Source organism: Panthera onca, chromosome C2 (assembly GCF_046562875.1).
Source record: "Panthera onca isolate mPanOnc1 chromosome C2, mPanOnc1 haplotype 2, whole genome shotgun sequence".
Taxonomy (NCBI): domain Eukaryota; kingdom Metazoa; phylum Chordata; class Mammalia; order Carnivora; family Felidae; genus Panthera; species Panthera onca.
The window spans coordinates 2,462,284-2,489,381 of NC_138347.1; the positions used below are offsets into that span (position 1 = coordinate 2,462,284).

Consider the following 27,098-nt stretch of genomic DNA (forward strand, 5'->3'; position numbering starts at 1 on the left):
GTGCTTTGTGGGCCTGGGGGCTGACATGTCCTCGTTCCCGGGAGGGACGGGGAGGGTTTGCTGGGGTCAGGGGAGGAGGCGGGGGGGGGGGGGGGGGGGCAGGGGGAGTTCCCAAAATAACTGGTAAAAACCAAAAATGGATCTAAGTTTAAGAAGAGAAAGCAGCCGAAGGCTCCCTCTGGCAGGCAGAACTCTCGCGAGGTCGCGGTGGGGTGGGACCCGGCCCCCGGGCAGCGGTGGGCCCGCACGCACGGCGCCCTCGGAGCCTGGCTCGTGGGACACTGGGACCCCGCCCGGGGTGCCGCTGGCGTCATCGTCCGCAGGCCTTCCGACGGCTTTACTCTTGGCTCAAGGTTTATTGGTTGATATTAGTCACCAGTTAATACGAAAAATAGTTTCTAAGTGTCTTTTCCTCCGATCTGGGTGCGTGGTTCTGTTTTTAATCGAGCTAACTGGACACCGCCGTCGGGTTACGTGTGCGCCACCACAGCCAGGAATCACTCCTTTTTCTTAAATTCTTGGTTTCCGTAGCTAGAGCCTTTTTCTATTTCAGTCACTCCTATTAGCCGGCGGACTCCAAAGGAAGCTTTGAAATAGGAAAGAGGCAAGGTCAGACTGATGGCTTGGCCGTCCCGTGAGGGAACTCGCTACTGGGCAGGGTCCCAGGGGGATGGCAGGCCAGCCCTCTCCCCTCCCCCGGCCCCTCCCACTGCCGTGCTCAGTCCGTCTGGGGGGGAGTGATGGCCTCCGCTCCTCCAGCGACAGGAGGTGGGTGCGGGCCTGGTGGGGGCTGCACTGCCCTGTGAGGTGCCCAGGGACAGACTGGGTGCCCGTCCCTCCGACAAGGATACCTGGGCGGTCCCGAGCGCCCACGATTCTGTTCGGGACAGTAATGACCATGTCCTCAGAGACCCTCAGACCATCAAGCCCCCCCCCCAAACCCCCCAAACCCGAACGCAGACAGAGTAGCTCAGGGACTCCCCACAGGCGCCTGCCCAGTTCAGCACAGGATGCCACGAGAGCACGTGGCCCTGGGACCTGGCTGTGGTCTCCACGACCCTGTGGCTTAGTGGACAGAGCCCGCTCTCTGAGGCCAAAAGGGCTCCAGGCGCACCCAGCTCCCTGCGGAGCTCTGCGGCTGGCGCTCAGAAGATCCCCGACCCTGAGCTGTGCTATCATTCGCGTGCGTTACCTGCCCCCACAAACCCCAGGAACGTCAGGATCAGGAGGGGGGAACCACTCGCAAAGACGCCGAAGACACAGCTGAAAAGAGGAGACAGCAGGACCGTGGCCCAGAAGAGGAAATTCAGAAGCGTCCACGGCCTTCTGGCAGGTTTGAACTGCTCTCCTGGAAACACGCCCTTCTGGTTATACATCTCCTGCAACGCGTCCTGAAAGAGTCAACGACAGTGGCCGCTGTACTGACCAGTACTGACCACGGAAACGGACTCAGTCTACCACAGTTCCGCGTAAAGAAAGCGGCGAGCCGTGAGTGCGCGGCAGATGCGGGACGGTGTGTCCTTTGCGGAGCCCCTGGGCTGCTTGTGTCAAAGCTGAAAGCCAGCCAGGCACAGGCAGCCACCTCCGCCTTGACCTCATCGCCTCCTGCTACCTTCTGAAGGCGGGGCGGGTGGGGCACGGCCTTGACCTGCCTGGAGCCCAGTCGTGCACCTGCCACAACGCATCCCCCTGCCCCCAGGTCTCCCAGGGGAGGGGCTCCTCCCGTCCAGGACATCCTTTCCTGCAGGCACCTGTCTGCTTCCCAGGGAGGGGGCGTGGCTCCTCTCGGGGCTGCTGGTCCCGCCCACTGCCCTGTCTAACCGGGAGGGCTCAGGCCCACCCCCTGTCGACACCCACCCGGGAGCCAGGATCCTGCTTGCAGGGGTGGGGGAGGGGGAGGGAGGCGGCCAAGCCCGCCTGCCGTCCTGAGGGAGGACCTGTACAAAAGCCTGGTGCTCGTGGCCACCGCGGCACGTACACACCCGCTCCTCCCGGGCGGAGGCGGCTCTGCACCGTTCTGAACGGGGCCCCCCGGCGGGAAGCGTGTGCCAGTGTGCACATGCACTGGGCGTGTGGCCCTGGCCCGCATTTCAGGGGGAACGGCACTCACCCACGGCACACGGGAGCATTCAGACTCGGTCACATTGGGGCTGTCTCACTGAGACGAAACGCTGGGCCCGACCCGCCGAGGCAGCCTCTTGGAGCTGGCTCTTGGAGCTCCCGCCCTCTCCTCCCGACCCTCCCCTGCCCCGCCTGCTCCCTTCCTTGCAAACCTCCGCTCAACATGCTGGCGCTGGCGAGGATCCCACCCGCCGACGCCTGCAGACCCCTGACCCCATCCCCCCGAAGCCTGGCGGCGGAGGGGCCCCGGGGCCACGGGCCCAGAGCGCACATTCTAGGAGGGCTCGAGTGGCCAGGAGGCAGGAGCGCTGGCCTCGGGGTACCACTTCCTGACCGTGCAGCAGGCGCGCAGACGGCGCGAGGGCAGGAGGCCGGGAGGCCACCCGCAGCCCCGTCTCCACATCTGCAGAATGGGGAAGCCGCGGGCACGACCTCTGTACTCCGCTGGCGAGAGCGGGGTCCGTTCCTAGGTTATGACCGGAGGTAGCCGTGTAAGGTGTCAACGTGTCTCGGAGGCTGTTTGTGGCTTCGGGATCCAAGTGCCGAGCCCGGTCCCTGCAGGGGGCCAGCCGGACCCTCTACTCACACGACCCGGGGGGCAAGGGGCCTCTCACGCTCAGCGTGAACTGGGCGTCTCCTCGAAGCACAGCTTAGAAACATTTCGCAAAGTGAGTAGGCTACGCCAACGGTGACGGCACGAGTCCGTGTCTCCAAGAAACGCGCAGCACAGAGCGGGACACGACCTGACTGTTCGCAGAGAGGACAACAGGCCGTCACCCGTGGCGCAAGGCCAGAAGAGGGCATTTAAGCGGAGTGAACTGGGGTGCCCGGCTGGCCCGGTCATTGGAGCGGGACTCCTGATCTTGGGGTCGTGAGTTCGAGCCCCATGTCGGGGGTGGGATTTATTAAATTAAAAAAAAAATTTTTTTTAAAGATCTTCTAAAAGAAAAGGAGTGAATTAAATCTACGTACGTCAACGCTGACAGACATAAAAACGATGGTGACCGGAGAAAGAAAAAACAGACAGCACACGGTATGCGGTCCTTACTGTAAAATACATGTGACAGGAAGGACAGCCGAGCCTACCGTATTAGTATATGTCTCGATACTCGAGAAAAACATGGCAGATAATATAAAAATACCCCAAAAAGTCGCGGATGTCAAAACTTGTCGCTTGGTGCATTTGCACCAGGTGATCTGGGGAGGTACACCTGGGAGCCGGAGATGAGGCCCCCGCTCCGTCCCCTCCGGGGTCACCATGCTCCCCCCACGCCGATCACACACACGCTCAACGGGCACGCGTGCGAGATGCGCTGGCAGCCTCCCGTGAGGGGCGTCATACGTCCCCAACACACAGCGGCCGGCTCTCTCGGTACACCACATCCCCAAGGCGTAGCCGTGTTGATGGTCCGCAGTTCGTTCACGCGGATGGATTCGCAGCGAACGGAAGCACACACACCGGCTCCCTATTTCCCAGTAACGCGCCACCAGGTCACGGCTCATCTCGTGCCGCGCAGATGCCGTTGCTCACAAAGGTCTGCGGCAAGAGTTTCAAACTCTTTGACGCGGACCTAGATTCAGGGACGCGTTCCCCGCTTCCGGCTGGCGGGTGCCGGGTCTGCCTTTCCACCGACCCGAGACACACACGCCGTACGGATTCTGCACGCAGGCTGCGTTTCTCTTCGGGAGAGAGCTGTGTTCTTGGAGATCCCGCGTTCCGTCTAAGTTTTCAAACGTACGGGCATTAAGCTAGAGATGCTACTCTCACCATTGTCCTCTGCTCTCTGGTCAGCTCACCTTTCTGTCTCTACTGATGCAATTACGCTTCTAACTGGTCGGTCTTGCCCGGGGATTTCTAGATCATTAATATTTTCACAGGAAGAGCATGCGGTACAGCTGATCCACTCCTGTGGCTTTGCTTTCCGTCACTATGACGTATGCTGTTTTTATTATTTTCTTCGTTCTATTTTGTGTGTGCTCTCTGTTTTTCTACGTGTATTCACGTATAATGTATGCACGTGCCAGAGTGCTGTGTGCGGTTACTGTGAGGACAAAACACGCGTAAGACATTTAGAAGAGGTTCTGATACATAGTAAGACGTGTGTCTAATGTCAACGTGACGGTCGTTCCCTCCCAGGGAATCGGTCTTGTCTCTCTGGTTGTTCTAAGAGCTCCTGGTCGTCTTTGGTGTTCTGCAATTTCAGTGATAACTGGGGAGTGGGTATCTTTTCACTTACCCTGTTCCAGACTTGTGGCTCTTGAACCTGACGAGTGCTAGGAGCTTGACGGCGGCCTTCTGACCCCTGCTCCTCGCCACTCCTGCCTCTTTCCAGACCCACCAGCAGTTCTTTTCTGGACCTCTCACTTTGCCCTCCGTGTTTTCTGTACTTCCTTTTATGTTTCCACTCCCTCCTGCTACCTTCCCAGGAATTTCTTCTCCATCTTCCACTTTACTAATTGTGTCTTCAGCTGTATCAAATCTGCTGTTTAATCTATTAATTAAGATTTTACTGTCCACAGCTAGATTTTTCCTGCCTGTAAATTCGACTCGGTTTTTCTTAAATCTGCCTTTTTTTCTGCAGATCCTTCCCTTCTCTTTTCAGTTCCTTCTTTGTGCCCCATCGCTTCGGACGCACTGATTTTAGTCTCTGACAGTTCCACTGGCTACAGTTTTTGGAGAGTTTATCTCTTCGGTTCTTTGTGCGCCCTGCCCGTGCGGTCTGGTTATGAGCTCCTCCCCGACGGAATTTTCCCGGTGGAAATCGTGAGCAGCTGAGGTTTGGAGGAACGTCCCTCCGGTCCTGCGTGGGCTTCTCTCAGGAACTCTAGTGATTTGCCTAGGACCACTTGTGTTGATATTTTGGTTCTATTCTCCTTGAGCTGTGTCGCTAGCATAGCCGTTCGAGGGCAGACCCGTGGTTACGTGTTATCAGGGAGCCCTTGTCCAGACCGAGAGGAGAAGGGGGAGCGTCAGAGCCATTTCCCTGCGCTGGAAAGTAGGTTTCTTTCAGTTCACCGTGCGGGGGAAAACTCTCGGAGGGTCCTGAGGCCTGGATCTCAGGATCTCAGGGACCTGGCATGAGATCAAACCCTGATCTTCTGTTCCGGGTAGGCGCTAAAAATCAAGACTCCAGGTTGAGGGGACTCACAAAACCCGCTGGCGGAGCATGGCATTCCCGGGTCACAGGCTCGCCACCTGCTTTTCAGCTCAACCTCCTTTTTGGACCCTTAGAGATTTCCCAGATTTTCTTAAGAGCTCGTCAGTGCCTTTAAAAGGGTACTTGTTGAATGCAGAAAGGACTTTCTCATTCTCTAAGCCTCCCACGATGCTGAAGATGAAGATCTAACGTCCTGCCCACGTACGGAAACCAAGCTGGCAGGGCGTTCAGGGCAGGGCGTGCTACCGGGGAATGGAGAGGGAAGGACCGGGGTGGGTGGCATAAGGATAACCTCATGTCACCTGTGGCATGCACACGTGCGTGCGCGCACACACACACACACACACACGCCATATATATATGTGGAGGCTACAGATCTATACCTTCTTTTACACGAAAAAAGGAAACAAATGTGACAGAACGTTAACCAGCCGCGGTTGTAGAAGCACCGTGTTATCCTCTACACTCGTCTCCAGCGTGTTGATTTCTCACAAGAAAATGGAAAGAATAAAGAGGGTAGAAGTGTTCGAGGACTGCAGACGCCCCGCCCCCGTCTCCAGAAGGTCCCACCTGCCCTGCGAGCCGCCCCGTCCAGACCTCTTCACGAGCCCCCGGGGAGGAAAGCTGAGTTACCTTCTCCTGGTACAGCTTGTGGAGCCACTGAGCTGCTTCCTTTTCATCCAGCGGGATCTCTTCCAGAGGGAATCTCCTGTTTTGTTAAGATCGAGAGCAAAGTGGCTCACTGTTGGATGGCATCGCACAGAAAAGGGGACATAATCGTGGCACAGCTCGGTTATTCTCTGCCCCCTCCCCCCGCCTTTTCTGGTCACGCCTCACTCTCAATTCCTAAAAACACACAAACGTCGAAGGCGTCCACCCGGGCACAGTGGAGCGCCTGGAGCCCTGCGGGACCGCGGGGGCCCCGGAGGGAGGGCCGGGAGACCATTCACCTTCGAGGCAAAGCCAGCGACTCTCACGAGGGGTTCTCCTGAGCAGATCGTGCCCCGTTCCCACTGTGGAGGGCGGGCATTTGTAGGCTGCAGCAGGAGTTTGGGTCTTAATGGTTCGTTCTTTGGAAATAGTCAGAACTCAGAGTGTCTTCCACTAGGCCAAGAAAATTATGTATTTCACAAACGAAAGCTACGTGCTCCAAATACGACAAGCGATAGAGATTCAGGACTTCAGTCTTCACTCACAGACAGCTGACTCCAGTGAAGACACGAACTTATTTACGAAAGTGATCAGCAGCCGCATTACCGGCCCTGGAGCCCGGGGGGGCCAGCTGGGGAGGGGAACCGGGGCAAGGACGGGGACCCGCGGCAGCCGCGGCACCTGAGATCGCCAGCAGGGGGCGCCGGGGCCCACCCAGCAGGCCAGAGTAAGGGCGGCCCTGGGAGAATCTCTGTGGCTGAAGGCATCCTCACCCTATCTCTAAGAAAATGGAGAACTTTGCTTCTGCGGATTAGACCTCCCGATCTCCCCCGTATTTGAAAGGAAAACGGCAAAGTTTTATAAGCACATGTGCCGTCAGACATGGGAGTGACGCGGGGGCCACACGACAAGCAGCCCCTGGGTGGCTCTGTGGACCCCCAAAGTTCTTGGGAACTGGTGTGCCACAGGTGAGGACACGAAGTTCCGAAGGGGGCTGTCTACAGAGGGAGGGCTGCTAAGGGCTTCCAACTCACTCGACTGCCCTCCCTGGCTGTACATCCACATCCCAGAGTGGATGCCGCAGCCACGTTCTATCACAAGGCGGCCACGTGCAGTATGAAACGTATAAAATAAGGACTCAAAATGGTGCTAAACATAAAGATAAAGACGGGCATCTATCTCCTGGCGTCGACTCAAGCCTCTTCAAGGCTTCTGCCCCAAGGGCCAGCACAGACTCCGGGAGCTCGGGCCCCCACCACCAAATGCCCCTGACCTTGCCCCCAGTGCAACTTCACCGGGAGGGGACAGGAGGTGGGGTCAAAGGGGAAAGCCCCCTCGGGCCAGGAGAACTTTGGCTGGATTATAAGCACGTTTTACACTCGTCGGAATCCTGCTTTTATACAAAATACCCCAATGGCAAGTATCACAAAACAGGAAGTTGAAGCCTTTAGAAGCTCTAAGCACATATCCATTACGAGATTAGGTAAAATGTCACTCCATGCCTTTTGCAATAAAGGGCACGACAAACAGAGGAAGGAACGGGTCTCCTCCTGCTGGTGGGGAGCGGGGGGCACCGTCCACTCGGAGGGGCAACCGGTGCGGCGGCCGTGGGCACCGGCCTGGGGCTGGACTGCAGAGTTCCCCCAGCTCCTTCAACCCGCCAGCTCGGACCCCGGCGGCCGAGGCGCACCCCTGACTCCCCGGGGACCGGCTAGGTGAGGGAGGACACAGAGCCCGCCACTGTTGCCACTGCCCGGGACCACGGCATGTGTTCTGGTTGGAGTCACAGCCAGGGTCAGGTCAGCCCCAGATCAGCCACGCAGTCCCTGGTGGTCCTAGAGGCCTAAGGGCAAGGATCCCGGGCTCTCTCCCCACCCCAGGATGCAGCGAGGCCTTACACCTACTTCGAGCTCTGCTGCACACTTCAGAAGGAAAAAGCCTCCCGGCTCACTCTTCACATTCACAAAGTTACTCCTGGTGGGGAGACTAGGTGCCCCCAGCATGTTGTCGTTTCAAACATGTACCTGCTCACGTTCTCTACACTCACCGGAGGGGGGCCTCTGACGAGGGCCAGCGTGACCGGCTAGACACCCAGCCGGTGCTGGCGGGTGTCAGACACAGGAGCTAACGGCTCCGCGGGACCCGCCCACACGCCGGGGAAGGTCCTGCCCTCCCGGGCCTTTGAAGGGACGGAGGGACGGGCAAGTCTCCCCAGGGATATTCGGACAGAGAGCGGAGCAGGAGGGCGCGCATGGAATCACGCCCGAGCTGGCCTCCCAGTCCCCACTAAGAGCATCGGCCCCTTGAGCTGGGACAGCTCACCCTTCTGTCGAGAGCAAGCCTGGTCACTGTCCAAGCTGAACCTCACTCGGCCCCTTTTAAAAAGAAGGGGCTGCTGCTCCCCCAGAGCTTCCAGAACATTCTGCCTTTACCCCCGCACCCACCCCTCCACCCTGCAGGAGGGGTGCTTGTGTCTGTCCCCACATCTGCAGTCCTGGGGAGAAGGCTGCCTCCCCTGGGCGTAGGGAGGGCCCGGTGCCAGGGGCTGGGGAGGTGGGCGGGGGGCGGGGGGTGGCTGCCACTGGCGGGGACCCTCCCAGCTCACCTCACGCACATGTCTGCCTCGTACTTCTTCCCGTAGAGGATCCCCAGCAAAGACGGGTTCTTGTTTCCGCGGAAGTTCAGCGTGACGTCATACACGGCTGCGACTGTAGGGAGAGGCGGGGGTGAGCCCTGGGCCAGGGCCGCAGCGCGCCCGCACCTGCCCCTGCGGCCGCACCACTCCGCCCCCGCATCCCTCGGCGCCCACCCCTGCACCACAGCATCGCTGGTGCCCACGCCGCACGGCACGCGCACGCAGCTCAGCACCCGCACAACCCCAAACCCGCCCCGCACAGTCCTGCGCCCCACCGCAGGCTCACCTTCCTGCCACGTGGGTACGCGGGTCGAGTGCAGTTACTGACCGTTCGTGTCCAAATTTACTGTCTGGCTGCTTCCTACTTGCTCTGCTCTTTGTCCCCTCTCTTTGATCTTGCCTCCGTTGGGATTAATCAGGAACACATACGGTTCCCCTCGTAAGGTTTCCAGTTACACGCTTTTTCATCGCTTTGCTGATTCCCCACTAACTAGCGTTCCGTCGTGTCGGAAAGGACACGACAGCCTCACACACGTTAACCCCCCCACTTGCCTCTGCCTGTATCTCACATGTCATTTGCGTGGCTCGGGGCAGGTCACTCCCCCGTCCTGCTGCACGCAGAGCCCAGGGCAGGTGGCGGCCGCTTACCTGTCCCCCGGAGGCACTGGACCGCCGTGGTGAAGCCCTTGGTACGAGGCAGCAGGTGGTACTTGAGGGCGGGCAGCCCCTTGGAGGCGGCCACCTCCATGCTGACGCGGTGCTTCTTCTCCGTGAAACGCGTGCCCTCGCAGTACAGGAGGAACTAGGACACGAGAGCACGGGGACGGAGGTTACCCCGGCGACAGGCCCCGGGGAACGTTCCCACCCACAAAGCGCGCGTCACTGAATCTGTCAAACTGACGGAACACTCTAGTGACCAGCACGTGGCATCGCTGAAAACGCCGTCCTGTTCCGGGCTGCGATCCACGCTCCAGCCACACAAAGTCCCTCACCCAACGGCTAACGGCGTGTCGCTCGTTCTCAAAGAATGCAGAACGCAACTTCCCGGAAGCAGGAAGGTGTCCCTGCAGCCTTCTGCCCCCCTGAGCGGAAAACAGGCTTTCATCCCTTTGCCTTAACGTGAGGGTCAGAGATGCTGAGAGGGGAGCCGCTTCTCAAAGAACTACTCTGCCAGGGACCGGAAAGAAAGACTAGAAAGAGAAACGCCGTTCGGGCGCCTGGGGGCCCAGTTGGTCGAGCGTCCGGCTCTCGTTCTCAGCTTAGGTCATGATCTCACGGTTCAGGAGTTTGCGGCCCCACGTCGGGCTCTGTGCCGACAATGCAAGAGCCTACTTGGGATTCTCTCTCTCTCTCTCTCTCTCTGTGCCCTTCCCCTGCTCACACGCGTGCTCTCTCTCTCTCCCTGCCCCGCTCAGAGTACACGCGCACTCACACAGGTGCGCACGGGTGCTCTCTCTCTCAAAAACAAACAAACTTAAAAAATAAAAAGAAAGAAACCATCTTCAAACCGACTGTAATTTCTGTAATTTCAGATGGCCATCCCACCAAACCCAGGTGCCTGAAGGGTGGGTGTTGTGAACAGCAGGGTAGATCTTCTTGGGGCCGAGGTACAAACGTATCCCCCAGAACCATGGGGTCCCTGGGGTTTGCTCCGCAACCTGGCGCCCCCCGCCCCGAAGCTGCTCCCCGCAGAGAAGTCTCCTGAGGGGCCCTCAGGGCAGCTCTGGTCCCACAGCCCCGCTGGGGATGCAGGAAGGGGCTCCCGTCTGGGCTGCAGCGGGTGGAGGAGGCCGCCCTGGAGGGACGCCCCGGCCTGTAAGTTCAGGTGCAGGAGAGCCCGTGGGCTGACAGCGGCCGGCTCAGGCCCAGGCCGCGGGGGTTCTGGGCACGGGCGGCCGACGGGCACTCACCCACATGTACTCGGGGTAGTCCGCCAAGCGCTCCAGCCCCCGGATGACGGTGTCCCGGTCTTCCTCCCACCTCCGCTTGCAGAACACGATCTCCAGGAAGTACCACGTCCAGCCGATGAGGGGGACGTACAGCAGCTCCCTCTTCGCCAGGACTTTGGAACTCTGGGGGCGGGGGGGTGGGGCAGGTGGCGAGGGTCAGAACCCGCTCAGGCGCCCCGGACCGGCTGGGTGTCTGGGGACTTCGCCGTCAGGGAGGAGGCCGGGCTCTGAGCCTGGCCGCCGGTTTCAGCGTGACCCCAAGCACGCAGGCACGCTGTCCCACAGGCGAGGAGGCTGGGGCGCAGGCCTGGCGGAGGGAGGGCGCCCGCCGTGGCCGCCGGGCCTGGGGCTGCCTGAGGGAGACCCGGGGCCTCCAGGCACAGAGGCTTTCTCTGCATCGTGCTCCTCGGCCTGCCTCGCGGGGCCCTTACCTGACACAGCTCAGCTGGCAGGGACTCTGGGTAAGCCTTCCCCAGAGGAAATGTCAGAAACCTGAGCTCAAGACAAGCCCCGGGGAGCTGTGGGTGCCTGGACCCCAGACTCTGGGAGCAGAGGGACCAGGGGCCTTCCTTTCCTGGGAAGGAAAACCCAGATACCAGGGACCCCCGCATGGCTCACCCCCAGCACCTCCCAGGACCCCCCATCCCTAACCCCCAACACCTCCTAGGACCCCCTATCCCTCACCCCCAGCACCTCCCCGGACCCCCCATCCTTCACCCCCAGCACCTCCCCGGACCCCCCATCCTTCACCCCCAGCACCTCCCTGGGACCCCCGTGTGGCTCACCCTCAGCACCTCCCAGGACCCCCCACACCTCACCCCCAGCACCTCCCTGGACCCCCCATCCTTCACCCCCAGCACCTGCCCGGGACCCCTGTGTGGCTCACCCCCCTCCCAGGACCCCGCACCCCTCACCCCCAGCACCTCCCAGGACCCCCCCACCCCTCACCCCCAGCACCTCCCTGGGACCCCCACCCCTCAGCCCCAGCACCTCCCTGGACCCTCCATCCCTCACCCCCAGCACCTCCCTGGACCCCCCCCCCCATCCTTCACCCCCAGCACCTGCCAGGGACCCCCGTGTGGCTCACCCCCAGCACCTCCCAGGACCCCCCACCCCTCACCCCCAGCACCTCTTAGGACCCCCTATCCCTCACCCCCAGCACCTCCCTGGACCCCCCCATCCTTCACCCCCAGCACCTCCCCGGGACTCCCCACCCCTCACCCCCAGCACCTCCCTGGACCCCCCACCCCTCACCCCCAGCACCTCCCTGGACCCCCCACCCCTCACCTCCAGACCTCCCAGGATCCCCCACCCCTCATACCCAGCACCCCTCACCCCCAGCACCTCCCTGGACCCCCCACCCCTCACCCCCAGCACCTCCCCGGAACCCCCCCACCCCTCACCCCCAGCACCTGCCCGGGACCCCTGTGTGGCTCACCCCCCTCCCAGGACCCCGCACCCCTCACCCCCAGCACCTCCCAGGACCCCCCACCCCTCACCCCCAGCACCTCTTAGGACCCCCTATCCCTCACCCCCAGCACCTCCCTGGACCCCCCCATCCTTCACCCCCAGCACCTCCCTGGACCCCCCACCCCTCACCCCCAGCACCTCCCTGGACCCCCCACCCCTCACCTCCAGACTTCCCAGGATCCCTCACCCCTCATACCCAGCACCTCCCCGGACCCCCCCACCCCTCACCCCCAGCACCTCCCTGGACCCCCCACCCCTCAACCCCAGCACCTCCCTGGACCCCCCACCCCTCACCCCCAGCACCTCCCCAGACCCCCCCACCCCTCACCGCCATCACCTCCCTGGACCCTCCATCCCTCACCCCCAGCACCTCCCTGGACCCCCCCCCATCCTTCACCCCCAGCACCTGCCAGGGACCCCCGTGTGGCTCACCCCCAGCACCTCCCAGGACCCCCCACCCCTCACCCCCAGCACCTCTTAGGACCCCCTATCCCTCACCCCCAGCACCTCCCTGGACCCCCCCATCCTTCACCCCCAGCACCTCCCCGGGACTCCCCACCCCTCACCCCCAGCACCTCCCTGGACCCTCCACACCTCACCCCCAGAACCTCCCTGGACCCCCCACCCCTCACCTCCAGACCTCCCAGGATCCCCCACCCCTCATACCCAGCACCTCCCCAGACCCCCCCACCCCTCACCCCCAGCACCTCCCTGGACCCCCCACCCCTCACCCCCAGCACCTCCCCGGGACTCCCCACCCCTCACCCCCAGCACCTCCCCGGACCCCCCACCCCTCACCCCGAGCACCTCCCTGGACCCCCCCCATCCTTCACCCCCAGCACCTGCCCGGGACCCCCGTGCGGCTCACCCCCAGCACCTCCCTGGATCCCCCACCCCTCACCCCCCGCACCTCCCCGGAACCCCCCCACCCGTCACCCCCCGCACCTCCCCGGAACCCCCCCATCCGTCACCCCCCGCACCTCCCCGGAACCCCCCCATCCGTCACCCCCCGCACCTCCCCGGAACCCCCCCCCACCCCTCACCCCCAGCACCTCCCCGGGGCCCCCGTGCGGCTCACCCCCAGCACGCCGAACCGCTCGCACATGGTCCACCCGCAGAGGAAGTCGATTTCGAAGTTGTGGTTGAGGATGACCACCACGTGCTCCTTGCCGAAACGGTCCACCGTGGCCTGGTCAGTGAAGAGCGTGCACTCCGTGGAGGACCACCACTCCAGCAGCATGACCAGCTCTGCAGACACACGGGGCGGCGTGAGCGGGCAGGGGGCCGCGCCCGGGCCCCAGGGGACGCTCACCGAACGTCCGTCCGGAGCGGGATGCCCTGCTGGAAATGAGTCTTGGCGCTTTATGTTTCATAAATTAGATTTTCCAAAATTATAATTACCCTTTCCAAACAAAAGTCAGGGAGGGGCGCCCGCGCGGCTCAGTCGGTTAAGCGTCCGACCGTGGCTCGGGTCACGGTCTCACAGTTCGTGGGTTCGAGCCCCGCGTCGGGCTCTGGGCTGACGGCTCGGAGCCCGGAGCCTGCTCCCGATTCTGTGCCTCCCCCTCTCTCTGCCCCTCCCCTGCTCACGCTCTGTCTCTCTCACTTTCAGAAATAAGCAAACATTAAAAAACTTTAAACGTAAGTCAGGTAGAAGACAAATTGGAAAGCAGAAGCAGAGGAAAGCAGTAATTTCTAAAATTGTGAAATGTCCAGGTGTGATTCCCACACGTGCTGTGATTTGAGGAACTGTCACATTGCAGCCGCCGACTGGGAGGGGAGAGGGGTGGGCGCACGCGCACAGTCAGCTGCGGGACTGCTGTGGTCAGCAGGGTGGCCGTGCTGAGCCACTGCCAGCCAGCGTGGGCCCACCGATCGGGCCAGGCGTCCCGAAAAAGGTGGCCTCGCAGACCAGGAAGCCCGACTCGCAGGCTCAGGGTCTCCACGGGGCAGCCCCGTTCTTTCTCGGTACCAGCCCATCCGTCTTCTGAGGGGACCGTCCCTCGAGGATGGAGGGCAGGGCCTGGAGACTGGGCTCCAAGCCTGACTTCCCAGGCCTCGGTGTCCCCATTTACAGACAGGAGAAGGCAGTAGCTTCCTCACAGGGGCCTCTGGAGGACCCAACGGGCTACAGCTTGTGACGTTAACACGCAAGAAGCAGAGAACCGCGGCTGGTTTCTCCTTCTGATGGGCGTCCCCATCAGCCCGGCCTAAAGTGGGGGCTTCAAAAGTTCGGCCCCCGGCACGCTCCCGATCGTGCAGCCTCTGGGGTCTCACCTTCCTCCGTGATGGGAGCTGGATGAGAAGTATGCCCCTCGGATGATACCTGAACTCACCAGCCGAAGTCCCTGCCACCCAAGGCGGGGTCAACAGAAGAGGCCACCTGTCAGAGGCTGACTCAGCACCCGGGAACCCGCCAGTCGTGGCCACGTCTATCCCACATTAGACTGCACTGGAGAAAGGCAGGGGCGTGGAACGACAAAGGATCCGAACACACACTTCTCCAAAGGTTACTCACAAGTGGCCAACGAGCACACAAGGAGACGCTCAGAATCATCAGTCATCAGGAAAACGCACACCCGGGCCACAGTGAGACATCCCTTCCCGCTCATCGGGACGGCCATGGTCATACACAGACGGGGGCAAGTGTGGGCGAGGGCAGGAGACACTGGAGCCCCGTACGGCGCCGGTGGGGACGCAAAAACGGTGCAGCTGCCGTGGTTGGAACAGTACTGGGCGCGATCTCGGAACAGACAGGTGGGGAGACCCAACGACCCCACCCGGGGGGATCTGCCCGGGGGACACGAACGCAGATGTGCACGCAAAAGCCTGTGCACGCACGCCCACAGCCGCATCGTTCGTGACAGCCAGAAGGCAGAAACTACCCGAGCGCCCAGACTGCTGGACGGATGGGACACGATGTCTGTCCGCACCAGGTGATGTCGTCCAGCTGCACCGTGGACGGGTCTTGAAAGCATCGTGCTCATGGTGAGTCTGTCTTCAAGGACAACCTGCTGCAGGAATGTCCAGAATGGGCAAATCCATGGACAGAAACTAGCGTACTGGCCGCAGCGACGAGGGGAATGACCGTCGGTGGGCCGGGGTTCCTTTCTGGGCCGAACCCCAAAACCACTGGGCGGTATACTTTAAGTGGGTGAATTTTATCTCAGTAAAGCTGTTGACAAGAAAAGGAAAGAAAGAAGGGAGGCCACAAGGCCACTGGTGCATCTGAAAGCCCATCCCCTGTGGACCGGGCTCCCCTGGCCCCCCCACCCCCGGAGAGCCGCACCCCACAGACGCCCACACCAGGTGACGAGCCTTGCTCCTGCCCCTCCCTCTCCGGCCGATTGTCATTTAGCCGATGGCAGCAGTCTGGCAGGGCCTGGGCAAAGTTCCAGGTGCACGCTGGTCCACGAGAGACCGTGGATGGGACCGTGGCTCCGAAAGTGATCGGCTAGGGCACCAGGAAGCGGTTTCCCATTACTCTAGTAAGAAGACTTGGGGTCTGCCCTCTTAACAGACCTTCAGCGCACGAGCCAGCATCGTTACGCGTGGGCACGGTGCTGGTGGCCACGGACCTCTCGGACCTTCTCACCTCGCACGACAAGAGTCTACGCCCCTGTGCGCCTGTAGGGTTTGCCGACCTTGGGTCCCTCGTATGAGCAGAGCCGGGTGGTGCTTCTTCCGTGACCGGCTTATTTCACTCAGCACGAGGTCCAGCACTTGCCTGCGCGTGGTCACACGTGGCAGGAGTTCCTCCTCTGTTTTCCACTGTACACGGACCACATTTGCTCCATCCGCTTATCCCTCGATGGACACTGAAGGTGTCCCGCTGTCGACTCCCGTGGACGACGCCGCTGGGAGCGCGGGCAGACTCTGCAACGCTTCCTCATCGTTAGCTTGAGAGGGGCCACTGATGCCTCAACCTCCAGACTGAGAAACGCCAAGGGCAGCGAGGGCAGTGCGCCAGCTGTGGGGTCCCCCACGTGGTCAACGTCCCGCGAATGCCGGCTTTCCCAGCCATCGCTGCGTTTCACGGAGGCATCCGGAACAGAGCGAAACAGTGCTCATCTAAGACTGACGCAGGACGCGGAATTTTCTAAAAAGGATCTTTTTCAAGGCCGTGTCTTCACTTAGGCTTGACGACACGTGCCTCACTCACGCTGGCCCTTATAACTATGCCTACACACCCCTTGTGGCCACGACCACTTCCCAGGACGGGCCTGGATAGCACACCGTTGGAAACCACGACGCGGGCTCAGAACAGCCACCGGCCCTTCGTGCTGGCCGGTGACAGCGGTGAGGACACTGAGGCCCGGCCCGGCCGCACTCTGCAGGCAGGCAGAGGATGACCACGTCCCACCATGCTTTGGATCTCAAGGCGGCCACAAATGCAGGCGCGCTGCATCAGAACGGAGGGACGCGAGCACATCACCACCGCACGTAAGGCTTCTCCGGGTCCCCACGACCGCCGAGGGGAAGCACAGGGCAGCAGCCCGGATGCACAGAAGAGCCCTGTGGGGGGCGGCTGGGCACGTGGCACCCGCGTTTGCGCGCAAGGACACGGGTGGCGTCCCACAAGCAGATGTGCGCTGGCGGGCAGGCTTCCCCCTCCTAACGCAGCCCCTCGCCGTGGCCAGCACCGGGGACCTCCGCCTTTCTGATGGAGTGAGAGGTCTGACCCGGGAGTGACCGGACGGACGGACACCGGCCGCCCCCTGTCGCTGTCCTGGAGATGGGCCCTATCAGAGGGTCGCCTGATGGAAGGCCGCTCTTTCCTGCCAGCCGTCGGTGGGCGGAGGGTCCCTGCCTGTGGTCCCGGCCGAGCTGGGGAGCATCTGGAATTAGCAGTTTGCTGGTTGGCTCCTGAGCCCTCACTAATTTTTTTGCGGTTCCCTCCGTTCAGGTACATGCTTGCCCTTCCACGGCGAGCGAGCGTTCCCTGCTTACCCCAGCCCCGCAAGGAACATCGCTGCACACGTGCTCCCTGCATCAACTTCTGCTGTGAGGCTGGCGGTTTTCTCCTTTGCAGCCGGGAAGCTTCAGTCTTGGCCGGGTCGGCCGAGAACAGGCCATGTGGCTCCACACGTGTGACCCTAAGCTCTGTGGCCAGACAACAGTCATGCTGGGAACGCGGCGGTCAGCGGGAGGGCGCCAGGCCTGACGGGGCGGGGACAGGACCACACATCCAGTTGAACAGAAGGCAGGTTCGGGGGCACTGAGATTCCAGGGCTCGCCGTGCGCCCCCGGAATGTAGGGGAGCCTCCCATGCGGCCCTAACATGAGGAGGACTTGCCCCTGTATTTCAGGGTAACGTGGAGAACACCCCCAAATTCAGCAGGTGCCCTGGGGGCTCCCGTGGCCTGGCACTCAGCAGCAGAAGGCCGGGCTGCTACCCAGCCCCCTTCACCCCTCCAGCACGTTTTCTCCTCTCCACGCTTTCCGCTACTTTGTCTGTTTTGCAAAAAAGGATTTGTCGTTGCTCGTTTAATCCACCTTGTTCTAATAGCTCTGAGGTTGGTCTGATGTCTGTTTCCCACCCTGCCCTCCCTTAGCCAAGTCCAATGGTGACATGGCCGCTCTCTTCCTGGCAAATATGAGAATGGAGGGCTGGTGGGGGTGGGGCACCGGAACACTGCGGCCCCCCCATCCCCACCCGGACCCCTGTTTCAGCCTCACAAACCGGGCATCACTATGTAATAGGATCGTTCAGAGGTACCTACTTGCCGTTTTCTCTGACTTCCTTCTTTCTTGCAGCTCAGCCCCTGTCGTGCTGTCAGCTTTATTCTCACCAGAGAGAGTTTTCAGGTGCTTGTCCGTGGGCTGTGAGGGCTGCCACTGTGCGTTGGCCTCTGGCTGTTCCTGACTTGTGCAGGCAGCTGGGCCAGGGTGGTGAGGCTCCCTCGGGGTCAAGGCCTCCCAGCCCCTGACTCGACCCCGCTGGGCCGAGACCAGGCCCATCTGTCCAGCCGGCAGGTGCCCGGCTTTCCTGTCTGGGTATTTGTACAGCCTGCCCTTTGTCTCCGTGGGCTGTGACTTCCCTGGGGCAGGTCCACGTGTGGATTCTGTTTCTTTCCCTGCTGGGCATGCGCTGTCCCCCTAGAGCCACAGAACCACGTCTCCATCCATCCGGGGGCGTCCTCGGCCATCACCTCCCCCGGCGCTGCCTCCCCGTGTCCCCCCACAGACCTGCGCGTCCCTCCTTCCTTCTCGTCGCTCCCGTGTCATACTTCCCTGGCGGGGCTCCGCCGCACGTGTGCGCCCCGCGTGCCCGTCCCTCGTGAGCAGGGTCCAACGTGACGGAACACGCGTCTTCTAAGCGTTCACTTTAAAAACTACAATTACGGTTTTTATTTATAGAAGTTCTATTTGATTCTTTGTCACACCTGTCGCTGTCTGTCAGTCTTTTGTTCTCCTCGGACAACCGTGAATTCCCATCTTATCTGTCTTGACAGATTCCTCAGGCCTAACTCGGAGCTACTGATCCCAAGAGGTGCCTCGAACCTGCTCCCCGTCCCCGCCGGCCACGGCTCCGTGTCCTGGTGTAGATCCAGCGTCCCCCCTCCCCTGCAGCGGGCCCAGCTGGGGCCCCGGGAAGGCAACCTCGAGATTCAGTGAGCACCCCGCTTTCTGCTGGGTGGAGGGGGCGGGGCTGAGAGGTTCCCTTACTTCCTGTGAAGCCAGCCGGCTTTCTCCGGGACTGAGCTCCTCACCATCCTGCTGGAGGCAGAGTCTACAATTTTGTTTTTATCGATTAGCATTTGCCCTTTGGGTGTGTGCTCACATCACGTCTTACGCTCATCAACAACTCATTGTATTTTTCACGTCAGAGGAATTCTGGTTCTCCCCCCACTCCACCCCCACACACAAATCGTGTCTCATCCAGAAAAGAAACCAAACCCTGGGCACTGAAGCTGCTACGTGTGTAAGGCAAGAGAAAGCCACAGGCCAGCGTGCTGGCCTCGGCAGAGGCAGCGGGAGGTCACGGCCTCCTCGACGGGGCTCCCTTCTCTGCCCCGGAACCGGGAGGCGAATGGAGACCCACCTTTCCCCACACAGCAGGCACGCGGTGGCTATTACTCTCTCTTTAGTGGAAAAGAAACAGGGTCTTATGCGAAAAAATGTAAACGGCACGAAGTCAGACGTGTAAATAAATAAACGTAAACCCTAAAAAAAATAAAAGGCAAAATAAACAGCAAAGAAGTAAAACAAAAAAGGAAAAAAGTAGAAGGCCCTCCTCCCTGCACTCCCTGACACTCAGTCTCCCGTTGACCCCTTGAGACCCTCTGGGCACGAACGGCCGTGTAGACGTGCACACACCTCACACACACGGTGTTCAAAAAAACCAGCATGCCACGTACTTTGCGGGAGACCTTCCCTTTGCGCTTAAAAGCGTGTCTTAAGCAGCGCCAGGGTGGCTCGGTCGGTCGAACGTCCCACTCTTGGTGTCGGCTCAGGTCACGATCTCACAGTTCATGAGTTCGAGCCCCGCGTCGGGCTCCGCGCTGACGGTGTGGAGCCGGCTTGGGATTCTGTCTCTCTCTCCCCGCCTACCCCTCCCCTTGCGCATGCTCTCTCTCTCTCTCTCTCAAAATAAATGAGTAGACTTTAGGAAAAAAGGACGTTGAAGATGGTCCTCTATCAAGTCGAGAGACGGTCCCCGGTCGGTAACGGCTGTGCCAGGCGGACTCACCGTAGCCGGCCTCCACTTGTGGGCACTGTGGCTGCCGCCACTTTTATGCTAATATAGAAATGACACGACGAGAATGTCTGTATGTATGTACTTCTGCAGATATCCCTCCAGGTACATCCTTATTTTGTGGGTTAATCGTCAGAAGTTGCTGCTGTTCGAGCTGTGGACGCCCGCTGGCGAGCTGCCCTCCTGACGTGTGCCTGGCTCCCCCCCACCCCAGGCCCCCGTGCGGCGTTCACCTCTGTCAACGGTGGGCTTTGTCGTCGAGGTCTGAACACGCACACATGCATACAGGCCTCAGACACACACGTCCACACGCAGCTGTTTAACCAGGACGCAGGCAGGAGCCCTTCTCTTCCACAGAGAGACGCTCAGATAGGTACCAGAGGACAGGCCACCCGAGGGTTGCCTCACGACGCTCTGGTGACGGGCTGGCAGAGCACACGGGAGCCGACCCCGGCCCGTGAGCTGGCAGGGACGGGGCTGGGGGGTGCTGAGCTGAGTTGCATTTGTTCTCAAATATCCAAAACCCCACGTTAAACCTCAGGAAACTGGTCTCTGCGGGTCCGAGCGGTCGAGTGCGGCAACGTCACCTGGGTCAGCCAGACCAAGAGTCTGAGGGGGGGAGCGTCTTTCTGCTCGTGTCCTGGCCAGGAGCCAGCCCTGAGCACCCTGGAGCACCCCCCCCCCCCACCCCCCAATTCCCAGCCCGGGGGTCGCCAGCCAGGCCCCCGCCTCCCGGTCACGTCATCGGAAGCCTTCGCCACCCCCGGGGGCCCCTGCCCGTTACGGCGCGGCGTGTGTGGGGTTCATCCGGCAGAAAGAACCCCCCCCCCCCACCGTCACACCCCCCCCCCCAGCCGTGCGGCGCGGGCCACACTCACGGCTCCACAGGGAGTAGGCGAGGCGGCAGTTCAGCCGGCGGTACAGCTGCTTGCTCAGGGGCCAGAGGACCAGCGTGCACAGCTGGACGGAGTTGATGAGCAGCCCGCTCACCACGAACACGAACCCGATGAGGAGGTGCACCGCGAACTGCGTCTTCAGGTAGGCGAGCGGGCCCATGGTCGCCGCTCAGTAGCGAGTGCAGGGTCCTTCAGCGAGAACGGCCGTCCTGCAAAGGACAGGGGGCAGCGGTCAGGAGGGTGCGGGGGCCCCGGCGGCCGCAGGCCCCGGGGACGCGTCCGCGGCGCTCACGGCACGGCCCCGACCTGGGGCCCGACCCCCGGCAGCTCACGGGGGCCGCACCCCGCGACCCCACCCCGCACCCCACAGGCCCACACGCGGACACCCCCGGGCACACAAGAGAGGCAGAAAAGACTAGAACCAATGTCCCCGAGCATTACCAGTGATTCCCTCTAGGAAACGGCATGACAGACAGTTTTTATTTTAGACTTTTTACCACGCATTCACCGTCGTCAAACTGCACACGAACTCTCCAGGAAAACAGATCCACGATACCGTAACTAATGCCTCCTAATTCCCAAACAGTGGTGCACTTTTTAAGCTAAAAGCCTTTGTTTTGGCTCTAACACAAAGGCGGTGACTCACCCAGGAACCTGACCAGTTTTTGTCCCCTTTTCACATGCATTTCTTATTTTCAACGGTGAAGCCAGAAGCTCACAATTCTTGGTTGAACTTGTCCCGTGAGCTGCCCCGTGACCCCCTTGTGGGCAGAGAACCAAGCAGGAAGTCGTGACCCAAACTCAGGGCTGCCCGCGGCCGGGGCACCCGCAGACCTGGTCCGTGGGAAAGGCGCCCGCACCCTCTTTGGGGGTGGGGCGCGGAGGGGGCTCTGAGCCACACACCGGGCTCCCCGACCCTCCAGGGCAGGCCCCGCGTCACTTTACAAGCTGACCACACCTGCGGGCACACGGGAACCGGCCACCCCCAGAGAATAAACCGACTGGGCCAGAAATAAAGTGCAGTGACTTTTAAGGCCGAGTCATAAAAGCACAACTCTGCCCGGCCCCCGGTCCTTACATAGCTGGCTCTGGGGGACCTGGCTGCCCTGCCAGGAGGACATGTGAGCGGCAGGTTCTGGACGCGGAGGCTGACTGTCCAGCTCCAGCCAGACCTTCGGATGCCCGCAGCCCCACGAGCAATCCCGACCGACCCAGCCCATTGTGTCTGAAGTGCCCACCCTGAGAAGCGTCTTACTGCCTCCTAGGGGTCACTGCAAACCCCCCTCTGAGCAAACAGAAGCAAAGACAGGCTCAGTGCCTGGCTCAGGGTCACAGCGAGAGAAGGATCAGGACCAATTCCAGAGTAGGCAGTGAGGCCGGGTCCACGCTCCTCCCACGGGCAGGGGCCCTTCGGTAAAGCAGTCTCAGACATACCGGCCGGGCCTGACCACAAGCTTCTTCCTTGCCCTGGAGGCAATGGCTTTGGCCAGACCTGGCATTGCTGTCCGTCCTCCGGCACCGAGGCCGGCCCGTGGCAGGCTCTCTGCACCCCACCGCTCCAGCAGGCCCGGCTCTGCCCGCACCCCCACCATCTCGGATTCGGGCCTCGTGGGCCAGAATAACCAGGGTCCCCGGAAGCCAGCTCAGAGATCGGCACCTCAGCCGTCATGCTTTTTGAGGCAGATTCCTAGGTTCTGTGGCCGACCTGCTGTTTCCATCACTAGGGCGCGAGGTATGAGAATCTGATGTTAAAGTCAACCTTATCGAGGTACAACTCACGACAGCTCAGACGCGCTCACTGCTGTGCGGCGGGACGGCCTGGAAAGCCACTGCCGTGGTCGAGTCTGGGAGCCTCCCCTCGCCCCTGCCCCAGCAGCACCGCTCCACGCCCGGCACCGTGAACCCGGCCTCCTTTCCCGAGGGCTCACGCGAGGAGACCCACACGGGACATGCCTGGTGGCTCAGTGTGCACCACAGCTCCTTCCACGGAGTGGGGGCCCCGCTCCGCCCCTGCACCTGCCGGCGGGCCTCGGGCTGTGAGCAGCGGGGGCCCCACTCCACCCCTGCACCTGTTTCACAACAGCCCCCGTGGCTGTGAAGGTAAGTAGCCAGTCCCTGGTCTGCCCCCGAGGCTCTGGTCTAAAAGTCCATCTGCAGAACCCCCCGGAGAGCTGCACCCACCCCTTGGCCCCATCGCCAGCACCACACCCTCCTGTCTGGGTCCAGCTGGCCTCCCGGCCGTGTCCCCAGGGCTAAGTGGGGGACCTGACAAGGGCTGATCCCCGGGGCTAAGTGGGGGACCTGACAAGGGCTGATGGACGTGGCGTGGGGCTGGTAGTGGTCCTGGGGCCTCGTTCCGATGACTGCCCTTCTTTGTGAGCCTCGGCCACCACCGGTCCCTGCTGCAGCCACCCTAGGTGGGTCCTAGGTGCTGTGTGCCGGGCTCTCGGGCACCAGAAAGTGAGCCTGTCCCGGGGCTCTGCTGAGGCTGGCCGTCTTCCGGCATGTTCCCCTGCTGCTGGTCAGCCGGGCTGTCAGGATCTGGCCCGGGTACCCGAGAAGTGGGGTCAAAATGCACGACTTCACCTGGGGGCCAGACTCCACCCTCAGGAACGTCACCCGCTGCGGTCAGGGGTCCTCCCTCCCACCCCGCGAGAGTACGCCGTGCCGACTGTCTGCTTGGACGCTGGCGCCCCAGCCACACGCCGCCGACACCGGCATCACAGGCCTTCGGGGACAGGCGGCAGGGGTCCCCTGCAGAAGGGTGGGGGTGGGGCGACGCCCCGTTCCCACTGGGCCCACACGCTCCCAGCCTCTCCCCGGCCTCGGCCTCCCACTGGAGGGGCAGGAGCACGGCCGGGGGAGCCCTCGACGCAGGCTGCCAAGACCGCTGGCTTGTGCGCCCGACAAAACCGGCTTACCTTCTCACCGGACGAGTTTAAGCGAGTCTCTACGTTTTTAAACCCGACTTTAAATACGCGAGCGCTACGCACTCTGGCACATTGTGAAGTTTCTACTTTCTAAATACGACTTCGTTCTTTTAGAGGCAGCCAAGGGGGTCTAACGCCTCACTGCTCAACAGCCTCTGTCACCGTCCCCCCTCAAAACGCGGGGCACCACCCTCCTCTGGGAGGCCAGGGAGCGTACTCCCTCCCGTCTTCCCCGCCGGGTTTGCATCTCCCGTGCCGCCTCACGCGACCTCGCTGTGACGAAATACATCATGAAGTCTCTCGACAGCCACCCGACCCAGCATTCCCGAACAAGTTTACATTTCTTACGCGCGAGGCTTTAAGCCAAACAGTTCCTCCTGGATGGGTTACTTGAAGACACTCCGTCCTAAACACTTCTCGTCTTGGCTACGGCCACAGCGCCACCAGGCGCCCCTGTGGCCACTGTTGGTGCCCGCTGGAAACTGAGGACCAGAAGGGCCCAAGCGGCTTCAAGGCCTGCAGCTCAGGACGACGGGGGAGGCCAGGGCCCGGGCCTCGGCCATAAAGCTGCTCCCCGATTTGTGCGTCCAACAAAGGAAGACGAGGAAAGGCCCAGAACTCGGCCCTTCACCCGTCCGTGACCGTGACCACAGCACACCTGGGTGAGCCCCCCGCGCCCGGGCCTCAGAAGAGGCCACCTGCTTCTCAGGAGCGGCCCCTGGGGCCTGTGGCAGGCGGCCGCCCTGGCCTGCGTACCTGGTACCCCCTCACTAATGCTCAGACGCCATCACCGACAGAGCAAGGAAGCCTGGGCCTGTCTCTAAGCCCCTTCACTAGATAATAGGTCTAGATCGTTCCGGAAGCCCGCATCTGCACAACTTGATCCTGACGGTGAGGTGGCTGCCTCCTGAGTTCGCACCCCTCCTCAAGGTGGGGGTGTGGGGTGGAGTCACCCCCTCGGGGCTGGAAGGCAAGGACAGACCGCCGGCCTGTCGGGAGGGCAGTAAGCCAGGCGACTGAGCTAAACGCGGCCTCACACGGAACTCAGGGGCCGCCGGCCACCACAGACGCCGACCCGGGGCGTCTGGGGACGCCAGCCAGCCTTCCCTCCAGCGTGGCAGGAAGGACTGGGAGCCCAAACCAGACCCTCCTCCCAGCTCTAGCGCCCCGCCCCCGAAGAAGGGGGACCCCTGGTGGGTCTGACACCCTGTCCCTCCCGGTGCTTTTGCTGCTACAAGCCTGTGGTGCCCACGGCCGAGCTGTCTGTGGCTTAGGGCCACGAGGGGAAGGGAGGAAGCACCTTGCAGCACTGCGACACCTCACCGCCGTCACGTGAGGCCCCTGGCTGCTCTCAGAGCCCACTGGGGCACCTCCCGTTATGGGCGAACGGTGTCCCCCAAAAGACATGCTGGGGTCCTAACTGCCAGCACCTCAGAATATGGCTGTATTTGGAGACGGGGTCTCTGAAGAGGTGATCGCGTTAAATGAGGTCACTGGGGTGGGCCGTAAAGCACCCTGCCTGGTGTCCTCGTAGGGAGAGATTCGGACACGGTCTCCCGCAGAGGGGGACCATGTGGGAAGACACACACGGCGGGGGTGACGCTGTCTATAAACAGATCCCTCCCCCACAGCCCCCACGGGGATCCAGTCCCGCCCACCCCTGGATCTCAGACAGCCAGCCTCCAGAACTGCCCGCCGAAGCTGCCCGGCCCGCGGCGCTCTGTCCTGGCCGCCCTAGTGGAGTGACACCCCTGCCACAAATACTCCGGCCTCGTCCCCAGACCCCAGGCCCCTCCCACGTCCTGCTGGGAAGCCTGGCCCCGCCTCACCGCTCAAGGGCAGAGCGCTTCGTCCCCTGCACCTGCCTCAGGGCCCGTCCCCAGACTCCCAGGGCCCCTCTTTCCCGGCACTGGTCCCTGGGTCCCTCTTGTTCATGAACTAGCCAGTCAGGTGGTCTGACCTTCAGATATCCTCCCAGGCGCCCCGTCCCCCGTCTTTGTGGAAACTCCCACGTTTCTGACAAAGCCTTTGCGTGGGAAAGAAATCGAGGCTGGCAGGGCGGCACCGGGCATCTCCATCACACGGGCTCCGTGCAGGGAAGCACCGCATGGGGACCAACTCAGACTCGGTGCCAGTCCCTCCACCCACGTGCCTCGCGTGCCTCCGCCCAGGGTGTCCCCATCACACAGCGGGGACGCGGCACGGGACCCGAACCAATACCGTCGTCCTCCGACGGCACCGGGTGCCCCTTCGGCCGTGTCTCCTGCTCTGCTCTGGCTGCCTCTCCCGGTGACCTGCGGCCCGACCCCGGGGACCAGAGGAAGGTGCAGCCGTGGGACCACCCCTCTGGGACCGCTGCCCCTCCGAGCCGTGGCCTCAGCTGGCCCCGAGTGCTCTCTGTGAGCCGACAGCGGCTGGCAATGGGAGAAGACATTCAAACACGCCAGAGGGCAGCGTTTCTGATGTTCTAGATACGTGGTCTGCATTACAGGACAGAAAGAGCCGCTGAGTTTCATGCGGATTTCAGTCATCCGAATTCAAAGCCCGCGATGAAGCAGAAAAGCAGAACCGTTACCTTCCCTCCTTCCCTCTGTCCCGTCCCACCCATGAAGGCCTATGCGTGAGGCACGCACAGTCCCCCGGAGGCACCACAGAAAGGCCTTGCCGGCTGGCCGCACAGAGGACACCCCAGGAGCGAGCCTGGGTGTTTGGTTTGCGCGCGGGCCGTTCTGTTGTTTCTGAGTCAGGAGACACCGGAGGACAAAACCCATGAACAGGGGAGAGTCGAGAGCGAACACCGTCTCGAATATTCTCGAGCTACCCCGAGACACGTAGATGCAACGTCAACTGCCCAAAACGCAGCCCAGAGCCAGGAGTAAAGCGCGCGCTCCCCGAGCGGCCAGCCCGGGCCGCACGGGAGCAAATCCACATCACTCAGAGCGGGACCGTCTAGCCCCTTGACCGGTCCCTGACCGGCTGCTCCTCCCTCTGGCTGTAAATGTGGCAGGGGCAAGAGGGACTGGGTGGCTTCCTGGCCCACCACCCACCTGGTGTGAGCGGGGCGGGAGGGGCGCTGGTGGCAGACATCCTTCTGACAATGACACGGAGGGGCAGGCGCCGGCCGGCGGCCCGGGGGGCACCGCCTCAGAGGGTGACCCTGCGCCCATCGATGACATCACGAATGAGAGCACAATGGCCACTGTTGTCCACGCTGACCTGACCACGACACTGAGAGAAAGGCTGTATCCCATCATCATGTTATTGACAGGGCCAGGAAGCGGAAAGGGTATTTTTATGAGGCCAACTAAAATTGTACGTCAAACACGATCCTATTTCTGAGTCTTTGAGGGACCACCTTTCGTTCTTGGGTAAATTCACTGGCAGGGACCATCTTATCCTTCTACGGGCCAAGAAGTAGGACACGTTTCTTTGCTAACAATCGTCTGTCGCCTCGTCAGATTCCCAGAACCACCGAGAAACCGAAAAGTCTAGGAGGAGGAAGAAAATCATCCCTATCTGCAAATGACAGGTGTGTATCCCGCAGACCCAAGAGAATCCACTGTGGCCAAAGTGCCACTATACACAACAG

At 61.7% G+C, this 27,098-nt stretch overlaps 1 protein-coding gene across 5 annotated transcripts in view; it reads right to left on the minus strand.

The window, feature by feature from the left end:
* Nucleotides 1–445: 445 nt before the first annotated feature.
* Nucleotides 446–27,098, minus strand: part of AGPAT3 (1-acylglycerol-3-phosphate O-acyltransferase 3) — an 81,189-nt gene continuing 54,536 nt past the window's right edge. For 4 of the 5 annotated variants that reach the window (XM_078452706.1, XM_078452708.1, XM_078452709.2 and 1 more), the window contains exons 2-9: nt 20,562–20,788; nt 13,063–13,232; nt 10,476–10,637; nt 9,214–9,367; nt 8,536–8,638; nt 5,913–5,988; nt 1,193–1,391; nt 446–586 (exon numbers count right to left, since the gene is read on the minus strand). In XM_078452706.1, the coding sequence (XP_078308832.1) occupies nt 498–586; nt 1,193–1,391; nt 5,913–5,988; nt 8,536–8,638; nt 9,214–9,367; nt 10,476–10,637; nt 13,063–13,232; nt 20,562–20,739 (1,131 nt within the window). In that variant the 5' untranslated portion in view covers nt 20,740–20,788 and the 3' untranslated portion in view covers nt 446–497. Of the gene's footprint in view, nt 587–1,192; nt 1,392–5,912; nt 5,989–8,535; nt 8,639–9,213; nt 9,368–10,475; nt 10,638–10,945; nt 11,156–13,062; nt 13,233–20,561; nt 20,789–27,098 lie in introns of those variants that run through there. The other variant, XM_060641012.2, reaches the window with a different exon arrangement.